The 22,692-nt window shown below is 34.8% G+C and overlaps 1 protein-coding gene across 8 annotated transcripts in view; it reads right to left on the reverse strand.

The window, feature by feature from the left end:
* LOC123523117 (transient receptor potential cation channel subfamily M member 3-like) overlaps positions 1–22,692 on the reverse strand; it is a 213,839-nt gene that overhangs the window by 87,189 nt on the left and 103,958 nt on the right. For 6 of the 8 annotated variants that reach the window (XM_053549301.1, XM_053549300.1, XM_053549298.1 and 3 more), the window contains 5 exons: positions 9,714–9,838; positions 7,397–7,568; positions 4,752–4,935; positions 1,420–1,543; positions 915–984 (listed from right to left, as the gene is read on the reverse strand). In XM_053549301.1, coding sequence (XP_053405276.1) covers positions 915–984; positions 1,420–1,543; positions 4,752–4,935; positions 7,397–7,568; positions 9,714–9,838 — 675 coding nt within the window. The remainder of the gene's footprint in view (positions 1–914; positions 985–1,419; positions 1,544–4,751; positions 4,936–7,396; positions 7,569–9,713; positions 9,839–22,692) is intronic. The other 2 variants (XM_053549299.1, XM_053549303.1) reach the window with 1 other exon arrangement.

Raw genomic sequence — 22,692 nt, forward strand, 5'->3', positions numbered from 1 at the left:
AAGGGGCCATAAATCTTGCAAAAAGCAAGAGGGAGTTATGTTTCTTGCTATACAGGGTCAGCTTATGATGGTGAACAAGTATTCCAAGTTTCAAAGCATTAGTTTGATAGTTTAGGAGACAGCTGACCTTAAACATAAAACTTAACCAGCAATGCGCGCAGACGCCTGACGCCGAACGCAGACGCGACAACCTCAAGTGATTGACAATACTCTATTTTTTTCAAAAATCGATGAGCTAAATATACTGACTGAAGAGCGGACAGTGCAGATCATGATCTACACTGGTCGCAAAGGCAGAATCAATCGTGTCCAGCATGATAAGGGTTAACTCAAACTCTTTTTATAATTATTTTGCATGCTATGTTCTAGTCCTTAGAGACACAATTTATGAATATTTTTTACTCAAAATCAACTTTACCTTTGAGTAGAGCTGTAAGTATTGCTAAATCAACTTTACCTTTAAGTAGAGCTGGAAGTATTGCTAAATCAACTTTACCTCTGAGCAGAGCTGGAAGTATTGCTAAATCAACTTTACCTTTGAGTAGAGCTGTAAGTATTGCTTAATAACTTTACCTCTGAGCAGAGCTGGAAGTATTGCTAAATCAACTTTACCTCTGAGCAGAGCTGGAAGTATTGCTAATCAACTTACTTTGAGTAAGCTGAAAGTATGCAATCACTTACCTCTGAGCAGAGCTGGAAGTATTGCTAAATCAACTTTACCTTGAGTAGAGCTGTAAGTATTGCTTAATAAACTTTACCTCTGAGCAGAGCTGGAAGTATTGCTAAATCAACTTTACCTCTGAGCAGAGCTGGAAGTATTGCTAAATCAACTTTACCTTTAAGCAGAGCTGTAAGTATTGCTAAATCAACTTTACCTTTGAGCAGAGCTGTAAATATTGCTAAATAAACTTTACCTTTGAGTAGAGCTGTAAGTATTGCTAAATCAATGTCCTGAGCTCCTTCTCCCATACGGAATACTGTGATCTGCAATAATAACAACTGTTAGCAGAAGGTGAAGGTCAACAAAGACAGCTACTCAACATAGCTCCAAAAATGATACATTAATATCAGGTCATTTAACAAATTTCTTTACAATTCCATAAGATACCTGGACAAGTACCCATTTGGAAAGCATACTCAACAAGAGGACAGGTGAATAGAGAATAGGTAAAATACTATAATAAAAGTCTGTTTCTTTTTGTTTTATGTTTAGCACCAATTTTCGAAAGTATTTCTGTTATGTAACAGCAGGCAGTTAACCAGTATTCCTGGATTCTGTACCAGTATTAACCTGTACTCCGAAAGTAACTTTCACCTTCCTAACACAATTCAGAGATCCATAGATATATGCTCTCTCTATAAACTAAGCAAACTGGTAAGTAATAAAATTACAACAAAATGCAAAATGAAACCAATTACCAGTTCTCTTTTCTTCACACAAAGCATGAGTTCTATAAAAAGCTTTTCTGCTTGCTCCTGTGTGTATTGGAATGTTTTCTGTATAGTTAAGATCAGCTGGTCTCGTAAACTCTCTGGCATGGTTCTGAAAGAATAAAACATAATCTTGATAAGTGAACAATAATCTGTAAAATATCACACACAAATATTGAACATAATCTATGAAATATCTTCAAAATATTTACCATTATCTGTGAATTGTTACATACCATATAATACTAATGTATTATGCACAGTTTCTTAACTCCCCCAGGGCAACCCCTGAATCGTAGGTGCATTTTATCCACAGGTATAGACGATTTTCCAGTTTCAAAACAAGATTGTTTACAATTTTCACCATTCCGGTAAAGGGAAACTTATCTCATCACTAACTGTCTAGGATAAAAACTACTAGCAGTTACGTTCCATATTAGATAAATAGAAGTTTATTTTCCTTAAACAAACTAACTTCAGTTAGCAAATAAACTGTTGTTAAACTTTAGACCTTCTTCATCCAAAATGCTTTTTATTTGATATGGACGTCTGAAATTAATGGTTATTTCTATTTATATAAAATTTGACATCTAAACAGAATGCTATTTGAGAATGTGGCCATTATGAAATGTACGATAATTTTAGATTATGGACATTGAAAATGATAGTTACTTTTAAATTACAGACATCCTAAGGGAATGCTATATTAGAACAGGGACATCCAAAAAGATCGCTATATTTAGATCATGGACAACCCTGCAAACTTACATCAATGGAAATAGAGAAATTGGCGATATTTTTTGCAACAACACATGATGCTGTATACTTTTAGAACTAGAATCAATGAAACAGCAAACTGTGCATGTTTTATTACCAGATTTCTATAGAGAATTATTCCCATGTCTATTAAATTAAGTATGACAAACATGCATTATAAAAGTCATACTGTCTACTGCTCTATTGATCTGTAATGTCCCTATTACCCACTCTGTCTGTATTTTACATCTACTACAAGGTTTTAACCTTTAGCCTACTGGTGGCAAGTAATTCTGCCTTTGCAACCAGTGCAGACCAAGATCAGCCTGCACATCCGTGCATTCTGATCATGGTCTGTACTGTTTGCTATTCAGTCTGTAAATTTTCAGTGAACACCCCTTTGAATAATAAGTGGTATTGCCCAAATTGAATGATGGACTAGTCCATTTTAGAAATTTAGCAAGATAAAGGTTAAAATATTTCCTCCTATAGTGACTTTGTGTAAGTGTAACAGATTGCTAGCTTGAAAGGTTTCCGTCTTAACGAGCTGCTGCTTTTCTATAACAGGCTGAAATCCTTTCATGAGAGGAAGCCATATAACTTGAATTTAAGCGGCCTTCAAGTCTTTTAGAATGAAGAAGTGTTAATTTGCGCAATCAAAATAAACGAGACAGCATGTAATGCATTTTCCCCAGAAAATTATTTTTCATCAGTATAAAATTACAACAAACGTGAAGTTAAACATTTGTTATTTAACCTTTAGTCTGCTGGCGGCAAATGATTCTGCCTTTCTGTACAGTCTGATCATGGTCTGCACTGTTCGCTATTCAGTCCGTAAATTTTCAGTGAACACCCCTTTTAACAGTAAATGAATTGAAATAATTGAAAGATGCACAAGTTCATTATAAAAATTTAGCAGATTTTTCTTCTGTTATTGCATCAGCAGGATTCAATATCTTACAGTTCTGAAATGACTGTATATAATTATCTATTCACATGGACCCCTTTTTCTTTCACAAATGTGAAGGTGATTGATATATCCAGACACTCGTTTGCAATTGGGAAAGTAAAAGTTTTTGCTCAAGACCTTTGACCTTTGGTGTGAACCTGATCTTCAACCTAGTAATGGAAGTTATCTGCTCTGTACACTGTCTTGATAAAGTTAACTGTTGATGCTAGTTTTATGAAAATCCTTAAAGCAGTTTAAATGGTATGAAATGACATAAAATATGACTATTTGACTTTTAACCTCACAAGTACAACCATGACCTTTTACCTACTGATCAGATTTATGCAATTAAAAAATGTGCTAACTGTATCTATAGGATTTTAATCTGTTAGACATCACGGTTACTCTTTATTGAATTGGGAAATATTTAAGCAAAGACTCAAAACTTTGTGCCCTCTGTCATCCTCTTAGCACTAGAGAATGACCTTTCCTGAATGGAAACAATCAAGTCAGACTTTAAAGCCGCCTTACGTCTTTTAAGCATGGAGAATGAAAAATAATATTTTCAATATCTGATAAAAAGTCAAAGAGATATGGCATGTTAAGCATTTCCTTTATGGACTTATTTTCAAAGACATCATGTAATGCAATTATCTTTATGGAATTATTTTCAAGGCCATTAATTCCTATATAAGAACCCTATTGATCTTTAATGTATTAATTGCATTTATCAGATATAATGTTTTACTGTTGCAGCGAGCATTGTTAATATTTATTCCCTAGTGGCTGCTACTACATGCAGTTGCTTTAAATCTCTTTCTGATCTACACACAAATGGCATATACCAAACCCATTCAGCCTGATTTTTGAGACTGATTTTACTCCTGTCAAATAATGACCCTTTCTCCCAACAATAACGAGGGAAAATTTGGAAATAGTTCTGAAAAAGCAACACCTGTCAGCAGAAATTCAGACTACTGTATTTATCTTGTCACCCTAATTTCTTGATCTGATCTACAAAAGCTATGCTGATGTTGACAACAACTGATATTTGTCAAGAATTCCCTATACTTTTGGAGATTACAGGTTCCCTGTAACAATCACCTGACCTAATTCTTTTCCCAGCCTCTAAATTTGCCTAGGTTTCATTAAAACAAACAGTCTGACCATGCTTTATGTGAATCAGGTATCTAATTAACTAAGTTTCTCAAACTAGATTTCATAGAGACAAACATTCTGACAAAGATTTATGATGATCAAACAGAAAATACAGCCTCTCAAATGTTTCAGTTATCCTAACAGCTGCCCTCGTGAGCTAGTTTAAGACCTCAGGTAACCATATTTTGAAAATTACATATATTTCACAGACAAACATTTTGACAAAAGATATATGATGATCAAATTCAATTAAGATTGTGCAAAACTTGTGAACAATAAATTGCCGATGCGGCATAATGCACACAGGGATACTACAAAAGCTCACCCTCAACACTTAATGCTGCTGAATATTCAAAACTGATTTGCAAGTTTGGCTATGTTGTTTAAATCTGAAAAAAAATTAAACCTTTGCAAATAATACCAGATACAGTATTATCAAAACATGAAAAAGAATTACCCATCTTCCAGGCTGTATTTATGTGTAAATGCAAGAAGATCGGCCGCCCGACCACTCCCATCACATACAACCACAGGAACAGGGGGCGAGTCTGTCACATATTCCAATACTGATCGTATTGTGTTAGCCCCTCCCTCCAACACAACACATATCACAGGTACACCACGCCCCTTCACACCATTGGCTGAAAAATAAGAGAACGGAAGTTCATGAGACAGTATTTACATATTCGGTCAAGGTCACCCCTGAAATGAGATCAAACTCAGTTCAAATTTTAATGCTTTTTACAACATCTTTACACTGGAAAACTAAAGTTAAAGTTTTAAGTAGATGCCACACATCAAAATATTGCATCTAATGTTCACACAGTCCTATATGGTTTATATTAACCTAAACAAAAATCCTCTCTGTATTTATGCATTTTCAGAGGACAGTTTCAAAATATCAAATTTAGCATTATAGTTTAAAGAGTTTGCAATCTTAGCATGTTACAGCACACTAGTTTTCCAACTGAATTTTGTTGAATTCCACATAAGAAAAAGTAAAAATATGTAGGAAACTGTATCAGGGGACAGAATTTTTTTTATACAATCCGCAACTTATTAACCATCACAGTTTGGTTGAACCTGTCTTATCTGTCACCTGTATTAAGCATGCACCTGCCTTATCTGTCACCTGTATTAAGCATGCACCTGCCTTAAGCAGCCAGATTATGTTGCTAGGCAGCCAGATTGTGTTGCTCCCTTGGCTGGCTGCTTTATACAAGTCTGACTGTATTATAATATTCTTGAGAACACTTCTGCGTCTCTGTTTTAGCATCGTATATGAAGAGATTATATTTCTATTTCCATAAATAGTATGCAGAAAATGGCATTGTCTCATATCTTCCTATAATCATTTGCTATATAAATAGCATAATTTCATAAGATGAATTGTGCTTTCTAGCTTTCTTTGAAATTTGAGAGCACAATGTTCGTATTTCAGGAACAATAAGCTTCCCATATCAATTCATGTACATTTTAAGAACCGTAACAGTTTTTTTCCTTTTAGTATTTTTGTGTGTTTTTTCCTTTTTGAAATGGGGGTAGTTAAATATAGGTGGTGTTTTCCAGTAAAACAGTAATAACAAAATGTTTATGAGACAAATATTTCAGAACTTTTCTTAGAATTAATTGTACAGTTATCACATATATCTTTTCATCGTGTAGATGGAATTTCAAGTGTCATTTTTAACATTATAACAGGGACATAATTGTATCTATGCTTTTCATACTTAACTTGTTCATTAAAGTTTTTTTTTTTTTTTTTCTGGTTTTAAGGTCACATCCACGCAATTATTATTATAGGTCATAATTTTTTTATGGTGACCTTCAAAAATTTCATTTATGAGGAAGACCTCAAGTGCCCCTCCAGGTATTATTTCAGCAGTGGATGGGCAGTTTAGTAGAACCACCGACTTTCCAAAAGCCAGCTGGATGACTTCCTCAAATGAAAAATTCTACATAGAAGCCAAAGCAGTGGTTGGTAAGTGAATTCAAAATCAGGCCCTTAACCACTTGGCAACACACTTGAATTAACTAACAATTCTCAAAATGTCTCAGTATGGAGAAAATAATATTTTTAACTTTTTTCACATACCTAAACAGAAAATGCGCTAAAATGATAAAAAATTATAATGGGGTACAATAGACAGATTCTGAAGCAAGGCAAAATGTGAAACTTTCAAATGGGGAGAACAGAAAGCTCTCAAGCTGTCTAGAACAGAACACTTATGATTTTGTGGTGAAATTGAAAAACTTGAATTAGGTTAAATAGAAAACATTTAAAAGTGGCAAAACTGATATCTTTCCAAAGTAAAATAGAAAACAAAAAGCTTCCAAATTGGGCAAAATTCAAAATTTTCAAGAGGTTTGTTTGTTTCGAATTCAGCACCATTTTTTCCAAAGTATTTCAGTTATATAATGGTGGACAGTCAGCCTACCCAGTGTTCCTGGATTTTTTACCATGTAAAAAAAATTGTGCACCTAACTGCAAAATTCTCCACATGAATCAGAGATGGAGAACAGAAAGACTTCAGAGACAATGTCTTTTATCAAATCATCATGGAGAACATAATGCCTCCTCCATTGATCAAACTCATGATCCCATGATCCATTGATATGAACTCTCCCTATTGAACCTATTCAGGCAGGCTCTTTCAAATGTGGGTAAAATAGAAAACTTTCATACTAGGTTAAAACTGGGGTAAACCTTCAAATGGGGAAAAGAAAATGTTCAAATGGGGCAAACTTTTAATTTTTCAAATAGGGTAAAATTATAAGAATTCGTATTTGGGTAAATTAGGGAATATAAACAATTACTTATACAGATTTTGGGTAAATTTGGGAATATAAACAATTACTTATACAGATTTTGGGTAAATTTGGGAATATAAACAATTACTTATACAGATTTTGGGTAAATTTGGGAATATAAACAATTACTTATACAGATTTTGGGTAAATTTGGGAATATAAACAATTACGTATACAGATTTTGGGTAAATCTGGGAATATAAACAATTACTTATACAGATTTTGGGTAAATCTGGGAATATAAACAATTATTTATAGATTTTGGGTAAATTTGGGAATATAAACAATTACTTATACAGATTTTTTGATGAGCGATGTATTTCTCCAGTCTCTTCCGGAAGATGATTTCGCCGCCATATTTTCCAACAGTTCCATTGTCGACCAACAGGAAATAGGAATGATTATTGTTCAACACTGAATAGTTTGTCTTCGGTGAAGATACACAATGATATGGTACTATAACCTGGAAAAAAATTACATTCAAGTATAAATAGTAATTTGTCTATTTCTTACTTATATTATCAACTCTGTCTCAGAGTAGAATAGTTTTTACTTTATGTTCTCCTATGAACTATTTTATATAATGCAAAGATATGCAAAAGTACACAATTTTACATTAGTGTTTGACTGTGTCCTGGTAACTGATGTATCAACTAACATAGATCAGTTTTCTTTAGAACTAAAACTCGATATCCAATACCGAGAAATTTCGGAAATCAAATAAGGCAATAAATCAGTTATTTCAACAGGGACAAGGTCACTTATGAATTCAGAGTTATATCATGACAAATCAGAACAGACAGAATTCAAAACCATAAATTTGTGTCTCCAGAATTATGTAAATAAGGCTGCTATGATTTGGCATAATCATATTTTCAAATACGGCTATATCATACGGGAATGAATCACGGATTGCAAATCTCAAAGCTACATTAATTGGGAATTTCATGTTTGCAGACATTTCGCAGATTGACCCAACAAAAAATAGTTCCCTATCAATATTCATGAGTTCCTAGTATGTAGTTGCTACAGAAGTGCAGCTTGAAATCACTAAAACTTTAAGTAAAAAGAGCCACAATTTGAAAAATATTCATTCTTGAGTTATCAAACTTAGTTATGTAAGCTCGTTTGAAGCCTTTTTTGTAAAGTTTAAATCAAATATGAAAATATGCATTAGTTTCACAGATACGACTTGAAAGAAGCTTGCATAACAACAAATCTTTTAAGTCACAGAAGGGCCATAATTCACATCAAATTCAAACAATTTCTGAACATAAATATGTAAGTTGATTTGATGACTAGGAAGCGTTGTATAAAGTTATAATCAAATTTAAGCAGTGGTTACTGAGATATGACCTTGTACACAAAATGTCAACCAAGTTGTGATACCAATACTGCAGACATACTAATCATAGATAGCTCTCAAATGTACAATAGGTCTTACCAGTGTTCTGCCAGGGATCAAAAATGGTGCGGACACATGTCACATGTCCCCTTGCTAAGGAAAATGTGGGGACATTTTCAAAATCTTTTGACCATATTTCATTCAAATAAATCAGTAATATTACTACAATGGAAGTCTTTATTGTTACAAGTCAGACCACTGATACTCCTTAAACCAACTCTCCTGAAATTTGGAGTCACTTTTCTTTTTGACTTTATCCAAATTTTCTGTACTCTGTGGTTTGATTTTGTGACACACTCTCAGTTTTGGAGACAATTAGTGAGAAACAGTCGACAGATATTAAGCCGACTCATTTTCAATTTCACCTGCAGAGACATTGGTTGGAGAACGTTTAACAGAAGCTACATAAAGTACTAGGCCATTAACCATTAGTTTGAATGTTTTTGTTGTCGGCAGATGTTTCTTTGCTGGTGGATCAAAATGACGTTTTTGCGGGAAACTCTTCTATTCAAAGGCAGAAGAGAAATTAACAATTCGTACCCAGTTCCAGTCGTCCCATATGCGAATTCAATTCTAGAATTTTCGCAAAGGAACAACTAGCGTTTCTGGACCAATTTTACTGCAACATTTGTGACTTTTACGTGAAATTAATCGGGATATCGTGGCCTCTGCAAAACACTGTCCTACTAATAAAAATTCCGCCCAGCACTTTGAAGATCAAGAACTAAAGCTATTTGATGTTTGAGATGCAAGTGTGACCTTGACCTTGGATCTAGTGACATATGCTCACACTGAGTTCTTTTAATTTATCTATCATTTTCATGTTGGCCACTTTTATTTTCACACAGAACTATTATTTTTACCTTCTATTTTCACTTTAAGTTCAATTATTTTCACATTCTGCTCTGTGGTTTTCATACTGAGCTCTGCTGTTTTCATAAGCTCTGCTGTTTTCATACTGAGCTCAATTATTTTCACATTCAGCTCTGTGGTTTTTATACTGAGCTCTGTGGTTTTCATACTGAGCTCTGCTGTTTTCATACTGAGCTCAATTATTTTCACATTCAGCTCTGTGGTTTTCATACTGAGCTCTGCTGTTTTCATACTGACCTCAATTATTTTCACATTCAACTCTGTGGTTTTTATACTGAGCTCTGCTGTTTTCATACTGAGATCTAATACTTCTTTAATTTAAAAACTTACGTCTTTTCCAACAAGGTCATCTTTGTTTTCCACAATGCCCCACGGAGCTATACCAATGGCAACGATCTTATTCTTTGCCTTGAGTGATCGGTCGCTTATTGCATCTCCGACATGTCTGGTCACACCTGGAAATAAAAAAAATGTTCTAGGTATATCACTGAAAAACAGGTTTTTACTGCTGGTGAAACAACTTTTGTTTGAGTATCAATGGTTTGAGTACCCAGGCTTACTTGGCAATTAAAACTAGAGTTGTCACAGGAGTGACGAATTATACCCCCACAATAAAGTCTTGTCACAGAACTAAGCCAGTGTCAAAGCTGAACTTGCTTGACCTTTGACCTACTGACCTCAAAATCAATAGAGGTCATCTGCTGGTCATGACCAACCTCCCTATGAAGTTTCATGATCGTTGGCCCAAGCATTCTCAAATTATTGTCCGGAAAAGGTTTAAATGTTCAGGGTCACTCTGACCTTTGACCTTTGGAACTCAAAATCAATACAGGTCATCTGCTGGTCATGATCAACCTCCCTATTAAGTTTCGTGATCCTAGTCCCAAGCGTTCTGAAGTTAAATTCCAAAAACCGTTTAAATGTTCCGGGTCACTGTGACCTTGACCTGTGACCTACGGACCTCAAAATCAATAGGGGTCATCTGCTGGTCATAACCAACCTCAATATCAATTTTCATGATCCTAGGCCCAAGCATTCTCAAGTTATCATCCGGAAACCATTTAACTGTTTCGTGTTATTATGACCTTGACCTTTGACCTACTAGTCTCAAAGTCAAACTTGACCTGTATTTTATCATGTTACACCAGTGTACAAAAATTGATGATCCTAGACCCAAGCGTTCTCAAGTTATCATCTGGAAACCGTTTAACTGTTACTAGTCACTGTGACCTTGACCTTTGACCTACTGACCTCAAAGTAAAACTTGACCTGTATTTCATGATGTTACATCTGTGTACCATATTCATTTAAGCTAGTGAACAAAAAGGGCACTAGCTACTTTTAGCTAGTAGAAAATGTTGCTAAATTTGACCCCTGATTAGGCAGCATAATCTCCAAGTCATGAACATTGGGCAGCATAATCTCCAAGTCATGAACATTGGGCAGCATAAACTCCAAGTAATGAACATTGGGCAGCATAATCTCCAAGTTATGAACATTGGGCAGCATAATATCCAAGTTATGAACATTGGGCAGCATAATCTCCAAGTCATGAACATTGGGCAGCATAATCTCTTTAAAGTCATGAACATTAGGCAGCATAATCTCCAAGTCATGTCACCATTGGGTAGCATTATCTCCAAAAGTAAAACAGCTATGGAGCCCCAGCGAGCTGGATGGCTTCCTCACATGGAAGAATTTTAAACCTAAGTGAGTTTACAAACCCACAGAGTTAAGAGGAAGTAACTTGAAGTCAGCGGCTTTAACTACTCAGCCACAGAGCATTATGTAAATTTGTACAATGCAGTGTGTGCTTATATCCTTAGGACACCAGGCACATTTTATGCAATATGCAGGCATAGGTATAAATATGACCAACAAAAATGACGTCATCGACTAATCAGTTCAAGCTGATTCTTGGAATTATACTATAAATGAATAGTAGCAGGTAAAACTATGAAATCGAGTATCTTTGGCATTATAATTATTGTCGGGTACAACGGTTTAAATGTATGCACATGGACATCTTGACTTTGACCTATTGGGCAACTCAACGTTGAAAAATACCGGGCTTTAGCCTGCATGTCAACTCTTTTTCTACACCCAGGTAAAAAAATTCAACTAGAATGTCGCACAGTGATTACTGTTGATAAAATAAACTGGCGGTTAACCCAAACTAACAATATCAAATTTCAATCCAGCCAGGATTTCGTTATCATGGACATAACGTGGTATATTAAGATTTTTGACTTAGTCTACGTCCTCAAAGTCATTTACTGATGTACAGTAATCCTGGATGTACAAAATGTGATCCATAACCAATCGCTGATCTACAAGTTATCATCTGGATTAACCGTAACACAGTCATGTCCGCCGTGACCTTTGATCCTTGTAAATAATATTTACTGTAATACGATTACATCTGTTACCAATATCGTTAGTATGAACACAAATGGCATAGTCCATAGCTAGTAAAAATTTACTAATTTGACCATCTGATTAGACAAATCTCCAATTTCAGAAATTCGGGCAGCTAATCTCATAAAATGGTGAAAATAATAATATGGCAGCTAATGCCCAGTAGAAATTGGACATATGATAAGTTATACACACATAATTCACAACATGAACATGGGCACATATTTTAATCATGAAATATAGAATAATTTCCAAATTACATTGGTAATCAATAAACAGTGCAAGATAGTTACAGAGAATTTAAATAATATTCAAACACAATTAGAGAAGTACTGAGTCAGTACTGAGCTGCTACAAGCATTATAAATTTATACATCTAGAATGTGTGTTATATCTAGGACACAGCCTTTAATGTAATCAGCAGGATGGATATAATTTGACAAAAAAAAATGACGTCATTGACCTCGTATTCGCACATTAAAAAAAATGAAAGTAACAGTTATACTGAAAAAGAAGTGACTTTCATATAATAGTTCAATGGTAATCTAATGGACATGACTATGCTAGTGGCAACTACGTTTAAAACCTGCTTTAGCTACATTCATTAAGGAAAATATTGAACTAAATAAACACGAGAAATACTGTTGAAAAACTGACCAAAATGCAAACAAACAAAACAAATCCACAGGATCCTACATGGAGTCAAGGTTAATAGAATTTTTGACTTAGTATACCTCAAATTAGGTCCATTTCTGATGTCAGTATATCCTTGATGTAAATATTTCCATATTTGAGAGCTGCAGACCTAGACATTTCAGAAATTTTCAAAAAGAATTTTGTGTAATAAATGTTGATTCTATGGAAGCGTGAAAGGGCCATCAGACGCTTATACGTTTTATTACGTATTTGTATTAGGCAGTATATGCTAATATGGGAATTTGTATTAGGCAGTATATGCTAATATGGGAATTTGTATAAGGCAGTATGTGCTAATATGGGAATTTGTATCAGGCAGTACATGCTAATATGTTAACTATACATTCTTAAAATGAAACTCTGCGTGTTAGCAATATGTTTTCTTTACAATGGAATTTGTGCATGTACACCTGTATAAAAAACTTGAGTAATCTATGTCTTCAATTTTTAATCCTGTACAAAATTATATTTATTTAAGTGTAATGAATCACAGTATGAATATTTCAGGTAAACAGAAAATTAAAAATCAGCCTCTCTTTTGTCTTGTTAGAACCTTAAATAATCCGACTGTCACAGGGCAAACATAATTAATGTCTTTGTTGACAAGGTTAAAATGAATACTGTCATCCCTGAAGGGGTAAACGAGGGTTACTGACATTGTCTTTAAATAACTTAATTTATCTGTCTTGTATGTCAGACAGTTACTGGACCAAGTCTGCAAGCTTGCATTTTTTTTATGTATACATTAAGGATATACAAAATGCGAAAGTTTGGAAATTTGGTTTCCGTGCCTTCAAGTACCAAGTAAATATTTTCCCAATCTCAAAAATATTTTGAACATACTACGGTACTTCCTAAACATCTGCCAAATGGTATATAGGTAGGAATCAGTATAAACATAAATAATGTAATGAATGTATTTCAGGTACTCAATTTTCTTGGGAATAATTAATCCAGTTAAATCTAAACAAGCTAATAAAATAACCATAAATAAATTTTCATTTTTGAAATTTTAAAGACCCCATACTGAATTTACTTGTGTGTGTTTAAGCATACTTATAATCTAGAGTGAATAATGAATATTAGTACTTTTAGTGAAGACAATGGGCTTAAACTTAGGAACCCCCAGGTTCCGCAGTCACTGCATGCTTCAATTACATAACTTCGACCGCTTCAATTTAAGAAAACAAAAGCAAAATAGAGCAAGACTGAAACCAAAAATGAAAATTGTGACGGCCTTAATTAGAAAAGGACTGTCATGATCCTGCTGTAAATGGTATTATTAGTAAAAGCTGGGCTGTCTTTCATGACAGGAGATAAGGTCTAATAACGTTTGCTTACGTAAACTGTAGTCTGCTTCAGTCTACTTCGCTGAGTCGGCTTTGTTGATTAACATCAGTAATTAGGTACAAACAGACCAAAAGGGTGAAATGTGTCATAAAACATCACAATAAAAAACATCATTATGTCACCAAAGTGATGGGTCAAATTGGTAATAAATAACTGTAGATTTTAATTACACTGTCGTCCTACACCTTATCAGTCTCTGATGTATGCTGAAAATTAATTGGTTCAGGACAGAGATGTCATTAAGTGTAGGTGAAATTTCACTGAACCCTTTGTTACCATGCTGGACACAATTGATTCTGTCTTTGCAAACAGTGTAGATCATGATCAGCCTCCACATCCATGCAGTCTGATCATGATCTGCACTGTTCGCTATTCAGCCAGTATCTTTTGGGTAATCACCCCTTTAAACAGTTAATATTACTTAAATCATTTTTTATGACTGAACCCGTTATGAAAGCAAATACATACTTACCCTTACCTTGCTAAATTTCTATAATGAACTTATCCATCTTTCCATTTAGACAGTACCATCAACTGTTAAAACGGGTGCTTACTAAATGGATACTGACTGAATAGTGAACACTGCAGATCTTGATCAGACTCCACAGATGTGCAGGCTGATCATGATCTACACTGGTCACAAAGGCAGAATCAATCATATCCAGCATAATATGTGTTCATTCCACTATCTGAATCATCACTTTCAAAGCTTACAGTAGAAAGTTTGTGATTTCGATATTGTACTTGTAATTGAGTACCCATACTTGTAAGATTTCAAGTTTTGTTTCAATAAACTTTCAAGCAGTCAAAATTCAGAACATAACAAGTAAAATATAAACTACAGCTTTACAAACTCCATTTCATATGTTTTTGGATCAAGTGCCATTTTTCAACAATATTTCAGTTATATAACGGCAAGTACTTAGCATTCCAGTGTACCAGTACTTATATATTCTCCACAAGCCAGTGCCAACTTCTCCTTATGAGTCAGGGTTCTTCAAAGACAAATGATTTCAGACACAATGTCTTGTAATCAAATCATCATGGAGAACATACACCTCACCCGGGGATGAAACTCATACTGTCTGTAAATCTGCACAGACTCCCTTTTTTAAATGAGCACTCTCAACAGCATTATGTAAAAGCAACCTTATATATCTAAAACAAAATTAATGATTTCATTAAAGACCCTTATCGTCATGGACAGAGATTTACCACAATAATCCTAAGTGCCCCTGCACATTTGTCAAATGAAATCACAAATGCTGTAAATAATTAAATTCTGAGGGCTGAATGGAAAACTGTTCTCACTTGTTCTTTAAATTCACTGAGTTACAAGTTTCTCCATTCATGCATAAAATATGAACACCCACATAAGATATCAAACTGCCCATTCTAAAGCTTCAACGGGATTATACCATGAAATTTTGACAGTCAAAAGTCTGATATCTTGAGGACTAGTGCTGAAAAATCCCAGGCCCGAATTATTTTGCATTAAGCCAGTGGTAATGTAACAAAATCTACTCTTGGAGATACACCAAATCAACAGATGATGCACTCACATTATTTTTTTGTGCCAGACTTGGCAAGAAATAAAAGAAACTTACAATCTATGACAAAATACCCATCAATCAATAATTTTCTAATGTTGCTAGAAAACACTCCTATCTTTAAAATATCTAGCTGTTTTTATTGTCATTTTCAAGTGGTGTTTTAACATGGACAGTAAGCCTACGCAAACACATTGTTAACACATCCAGTTTTTGGATGTGTCCTTCTTCACAGCAGAACATTAACATGTTATAGCAATATAATTCTTAATTCAAAAGGAAACAATATTAAGATATTCTGGCATATTTCATGAAATTCTGGCACATTAATCTACATAAAATTATTTTTGCAGTGTTTGTTTCATGTTGAAGTGTATGCAGATTCTTTGGGAAATGTTGGTGTCTTTGACCTATTTGGGCTTGGGCATTTACCAATCCCTCGGGATTCTGCAGATTAAAATAATTATGAAAAAAAAAAAGAATATTGTGTCTTTCATACTTTATAACTAAAGTGGCCTTTGATCACAGGGGTAGTGAAATCAGCTGCTTGTCCAGACCATATTTTACTATATAGCCATATATACAGACATGTAAAAAATTAGATCTTGGCAAAGTAAGACTAAATCACATTTCACCTTTCCTGGGTCAAAATGAATTTTACTGAACATTGTGCAGTAACAAACATGCAGGCTTGGGATTCTGTCAAAAATCTGTCATCTCAGTTTTTTTGTTGTTGTTGTTAAAATGGCCTTACTAACAATTATGATTTTAATATCTTTTTTATTGTAGGATTTTTGTCCATATTCCTAATTTACTGAAAATGGATAAATACAATGTCATGAGCAAAAACAATACCTGTGACCTGACTGAAGAAACAATGCTTTTGATGGGGTTTCCTGACTTTATGGCTACCCTTTTTAGATATAAACAGATTATTCATATGTAATATATATTTCTTTTGTCAGAATACAAAGTTTTGAACTGTTTCAACTCAACTGTGAATGCCAGCAGCTATTAATAACAAGTAATTTGATTGTGACATGTTCTTTTTCATATTTCTACATTATTCCAGTCTGTGTGAAAACTGATGTCACAGTTCAATATAAAAGACTGTTCATGGTAAAATTGTATTGAACATTGAATTCTGCCAATCAATCACAGTACAATATATTGATTAACAAAACTGGATACTGCATGTCATGTAATAGAAAAATTACACTAGGCCTTTTATTTTTGATCTTTTGGTTTACGGAACCGCCGCTCAAAAAAAGTGTTTTCAGAAAAAAAATAAAATTGGAAAAACGTGATTTTTTTATTTCCTCCGCTATGACATGAAAGCTTGCAGAAGAAAAAATGCATCGCGTATTCCAAAAAGAAAAAAAAGTCTCATTCTTCGAATATCCGTCACGGCAAACGAGTCAAATCAACATTAGGAATTCCTATAATTCTATTTTTAAACTTCATATCTTATGCATGACGTAAACGTCCAATTAAAATTTCCGATATATACTGCGCCCAATCAGCATGCTTGTTACGCAATTTACGAAACGTTTAAAAATGGCTGCGCCCAGGCTGTATTATTTCCAAAGTTTTGAAGTAATTTTAATGAAAATGCAAGAACATTCAAAGTTGCGATGTAGTGCTTTCCTGAAAAAATGGCCAATTGTCGGTGATATGCAGTCTGTATTTAGTATACAACTACGTTTATGGTAACTGTCGTTCCAATAGCGCAGTGCTTATTACGGTGATTCTATGCACCACTTATTACGCAAACTTGACAGCATTTTTCCCCAAAAAATATCATATAAATACACAATGATGACAGTACTTTTGTTTGATGATATAAACTGGTACAGGGGACATTAAAACTGTGTAATTGTAAGGCCTGGTAAGCAAACGTTTAGCCTGTACAGCTTTTTGGCGTCCGGTAATCTATTTGTTTATAAGTTATGAATTACGTATTTTAAATGAAATTATTGTACGTTATATATTAACATCAGATTAATGTTCATTATAGATGTAATTACTTTCTTTTCCAATGTAGCTGTGCAGTAGATGTGGCAAGACAAATACTGACTAACAGAATTTTCAAAGATCATTGCAAAGATGAACTGTTGTGTTACATGGCCTATTCATAAAATAAATTAACAAATACCAAGAAAACCATATGAGGAAAGGCAAGGCTTCCAGTTAACAGACATAGGCTAGGTGTCTGTTTACCAGATGGCTAGACACTTCCTATTCCTAACACTTAAAAAGATAATTGCTTATTAGGCACAGTGCAGTGTATGTTGTCATATAGCTGTACCCCTAAGTTTCAGACTGGGTCCATAAACAGCCAAGATGCTTGAAAGCTGCTGAGTGTAAAGTCATATATCCATGGGTTTAAGATCTGACAGTGTTGTTCAAATGTGGGGAATATTAGATTCTTCCATCCCTTGTTTTAACAGAAGGTATTAATTTCAGTCAGTGTTTAACATATGACTTCTATGTCTCCAATCATTTAGTTTGTGAGAATACTATGCAGTTTTTATGTATAGTACAGTCCTTTCAAGAAAAATGTTACAGCTACCTGCCCAGCTGTATATTAATGTAATTTCACAGAAATACCTAGACAAAATTTTTTCTCAAGCTGCTATGACAAGCCCCAAGGCTCATTTTTAATCAAAGATAACCAAGGTCACAGGTATATTTGCAGGAAAAAGCATCAAAAGTGGGAAAGAAGATTATAACATGCAGCCTGTGTGATGTTATGTAGAATTTACCCATATTCCTTTCAAAGGTCCGTTTCCTACGGAGAAGAAAAATTCTGATTCTGTTTTTTAATTTTATTTTTTTTCCCTCCTCCTACGACCATGTGTCATCCTGGCGGTTCTTAAACCAAAAAATAAAAAAATAATGGCCCTAGGGACAAATTTTATTTGTTTTTACAAAACAAGACGGTTAACATAGTGCTTTGTCATGCAAAATACTCTCCGAATGTGTAAACCTGATTCACATGCCTCAGTAGCTCCCTGTATTAAACACTTGCCCCCTTACCCTGCTAAATTTCTGTAATGAACTTGTACATCTTTCTAATTAGACACTATTATTAACTGTTAAATGGGATGCTTACCAAAAAAATACCGACTGAATGGCGAAACAGTGCAGATCTTGATCAGACTCTTTGGATGTGCAGGCTGATCTTGATCTACACTGGTCGCAAAGACAGAATCAATGGTGTCCAGCATGGTATTAGGGTTAAGCAGCCAGATTCTGTCCTTCCTTTGACTGGATTAACCTTTAGCCTGCTAAATTTCTAAAATGGACTAGTCCATCATTCAATTTGGACAGTACCATTATTATTCAAAGGGGTGTTCACTGAAAATTTACAGAATGAACAATGAACACTGCAGACCATGATCAGCCTGCACAGATGTGCCGGCTGCCCTTGGTCTGCACTGTTCGCAAAGGCACTTGCCACCAGCAGGCTAAAGGTTAATACTGTAAGTAAATGCTTGCCATCTTTGAGGCAAGTAACCATACCAGTATTCCTTTATTTCCTATCAATACAAAACAGCTTCAAGTAAAACTAGAGCTATCACTAAATGAGTTTAGTATCTTCAGAAGCCATGTTGACACAGGTAAATGCCGTTATCACAACTTTTAACCTATAACTGTGACTCTGACCTTGGACTGGGTTGTGCACTATGTATGTTGTCTGGATGAAGTCAACAAGTGCCACTAGTTTTATGAAAATCCTTCCACCTGTTACAAGAATATGAAGCAGACATAAAATTATGCTTTTTAATTTTTGACTTCTTAGTATGACCTTGACCTTGGACCTAATGACATGGATAAAATGTGCATTCTGCACAATAGTTGATGCTAATTTTATGAAAATCATTCTTATGAGTGGACAAAGACAGTGTACAAAATTCAGATTTGAATCCAATAGCCCGTTCGGGCTACCAGATTAAAACTTTTCCAAGCCCGACACCAATTTCACTAGCCCGAACTTTAACACCTTAAAATACATAATTTTTGCACCATATAACATTTTGTTTTACAGACATCTCTATGCATGTTTGAAGTAATAAAAAAGACATACTGTACATGTTTGCCATGTTTTTGAAAAATTTTAACTCGAAATACTCCAGTCCAGATCAGCATCGTCAGAGTCCAAAAGCATCGGACATGACACTCCTTGCCAAAACAAAATCTAAACTGTTATGCCCGATTTTTTAGGATCCGCACTCGCCAATTACTGCAACTCGGACTGTTGACAATTTGTAAGATGTAATACCGAGTGCTGGTTACACATTTACACAGCATAATTTAAGCTCCGCCTACTGCAGGTACTTGTGAGATTTTCGCGAGAAGTGTGAAAGCTAATCAAATTATCCGTTACACTAGAGGTGATTGTATTCAGCCAATTAGCGCTGCGGTTACGTCTTTGACACTGTGTTTGATTGTCAACACGTAAGAGTGCAAAAACCAATAATTCCATAAGCGTTTCTCAGTCTGGAAAATCACGATGCAGTACTCGTTTAATTAGCATGTTTTTTTAAACAAATGAGGAAAATTCGGTAGCCCAGTCAGGCTTGTACCTGTGGAAAATCGGTAGCCCGAGCTGAAATTTGGTAGCCACGGGCTGTCGGACTACTGTGAATTTCGAACACTGCAAAGATTTGCTCTTTGCAAGTAGTCTTCATGAGGTTAACAATGGATGTTGGTTTGATGAAAATCTTCTATGCAGTTCAGAAGATATGGAGCAGACACAAAGTTTAACTATCTGACCTTCAACCTCAAAGCGTGACCTTTATCTTAGACCTACTGGCTTGTTGTGTGCTCTGCATGTCATCTTTATGAGGTTGATAACTGATACTGGCTTAAGGAAAATCTTTCAATCTGTCAACCTTTCAATTAGAAAGCTAGCATTCTGTTTCCCAATTTAACTAGGTCAGCAATTTACTGCAATCTGATTTAAATTATCTCTTAATAATGCTACACATTGGATTTGAGGACAGGCTAATAATGAAACTCCCCAATCAGAGCCTTGCTTTCAACATTTTGAAAGTGAAAGCATAAGTTTAAAAATATCTATTTTTAACCTGGGATTCCAGTTTTCAACTATTACGGGTTTATAATTCTTATGGCTGTCCCCTTGTGTTTTTTTCTTTAAATAATAAACCTTATGGAAACACATAAGAATGAGTTTGTTTTTCCTACTATTTCAAGCAATTGTAATGCGGTACCCCGAGGTACAATGCCTTTAATTTGAATTATAAAGCTTTATATTTAACCATTTATAAGGACGTATTTCTCTGTGGTGTAGTGGTCAAAAGTGCAGAGATATTTAAACTGCCTCTGCAGCCCGGTTTGATTCCTAATTCTGGCATGATTTTTTCTTGATTTCACATTTTTTAAAGATAGTTCAGCGACAAAATCTCATGTTCTTATGTTCATAATATGACGAAACTTTTATTCAAAAAAAAAACTATTTTAGCCAAAGTGTATACAGTCCAACCTGTCTTAAGCAGCCAGCAAGGGGAAGCAGCCAATTTGGCCGCTGAAGACAGGTGACCGCTGATCGGAGTTGCAGCCAGTATATGTATTTTTCAGACTTCCGACCAGTTTAGCCTTTAGGCCCATTTCTTGTTTAGTTTCTATTATTATTTTACCAAGATAACTTGACGTGCATTTGCCTTCGCAATACGAATTGTCTACTATGCAATCTAAAACTCCAGCGTGATTTTTTACAACAAAACTGTTACAGACAATTTTCCAACTTCAAAACAAGTTTGTTTACAATTTTCGCCATTTTGGTAAGGGAAGCTACTCTCCGCGCTTACTGTCTACGCTAAAATCTAAGATCGCCGTTATGTTCCGTAAAAGATCGAGTGGTTTATTTTCTTTCAAACACAATAACTTTCGAATAAATTTAATAGCGTTTTGATGAAAGAAATATAAAGAATCACAAATAGTATGCTACTAATTAGATATAGAGTATTATCTTTAACCGAGATAAAACTGTGAACAACAAAATTGACACGAGGTGACACGCTAATTGCCGATAATTACTGGCCATTTGATCGGAACAAAAAGGGGATCACACCTTTGATTATCAGTTTTAATTGATAAGCTCATGTCATTTTGGAGTTTCTGTGGTGAAGTCACGCGAGACTAAGCAATCACGTGTTTCTCAAAAATCGGGTATCGTCGGCGATCATCGCCCAAAAATAATTTGTTTTCAAAGAAACATGGCCGCTGAAAGGGGTCAAATCTGGCGGTCGGGAGGCAATTTTGGTGGCCGCTGGCCGTGGACGGGAGGTGGCCGCTGAATAAAGTGATGAAATGGAGGAAAATCCGTCGGGGGCGTCATAAAATGACCGCTAAACAGAGGTGACCGCTGATCGGAGGTGACCGTTAGTACAGGTTGGACTGTATTCCAGTCACTTTTAGCCAAATGTTTGTTGAAACAAGTCATCTGATTGGTTCAAATAAAAATAGATTGTTGGAAATAAAAATAGCAATACCGGAAATTTGAGTATACAGAAAGATAAATTTGAATGGGCCATTATCAGATATAAGTTTTAGGAACATCAAGTAATTTATTCAGATTGCAATTTACTGACAACTAATACATATTATAATCAAAAGCAAAGATTACCCCATCCTCTTTTAAATGCCATCAGAAAACTAGGAATAAAAAAAGTCTAACACTAAGCTCAACAGGTTAATGCACTATAAAAATAGTTCCCACTTAATCAAACAGAAAAACAAGATTTTCCTTCCACAATTAGCTTGACAAAATGATCAGCAGATTATGTTAGAAAATAGATTACTCCCTTGGAGGAACCTTGTTATGAGAATTACTAAGCAATTATAAAAACGAAATATCTTATGTCAAAAATTTCTATCATACATAATTTTTTTTTCATGCTCAGCTGAGTTCTATCTGAAATTCTGTTCTCCAAGCTGATAGTAAACAAAGTATATTCAGTTCATCTTAGAACTGTTTCCACTACTGTACAAGTTTGTAACATTCGCAAATTTTCTATGAGAAGTAGGGCTGGAACAATTAGATCCAATTGGATTAGTGGGTGAAACCAGTTTCAGTTTCGAAAAACCTATTATATAGTAAAATCACCCTCAAACAATAAGCATCCTACAATGTATAATCAGTATCTTTATTTTTTACAAGAGTAGCCCACGATTTGCGTGCAGTTATATTTTAACAAAGTTGAATGATAAAAGTCAGCAAAATATGACTTATGACAGCTAACAAACAATAAAGTTGAATTTGAAGTCAG

This window comes from Mercenaria mercenaria, chromosome 8 (assembly GCF_021730395.1).
Source record: "Mercenaria mercenaria strain notata chromosome 8, MADL_Memer_1, whole genome shotgun sequence".
Classification (NCBI taxonomy): Eukaryota; Metazoa; Mollusca; class Bivalvia; order Venerida; family Veneridae; genus Mercenaria; species Mercenaria mercenaria.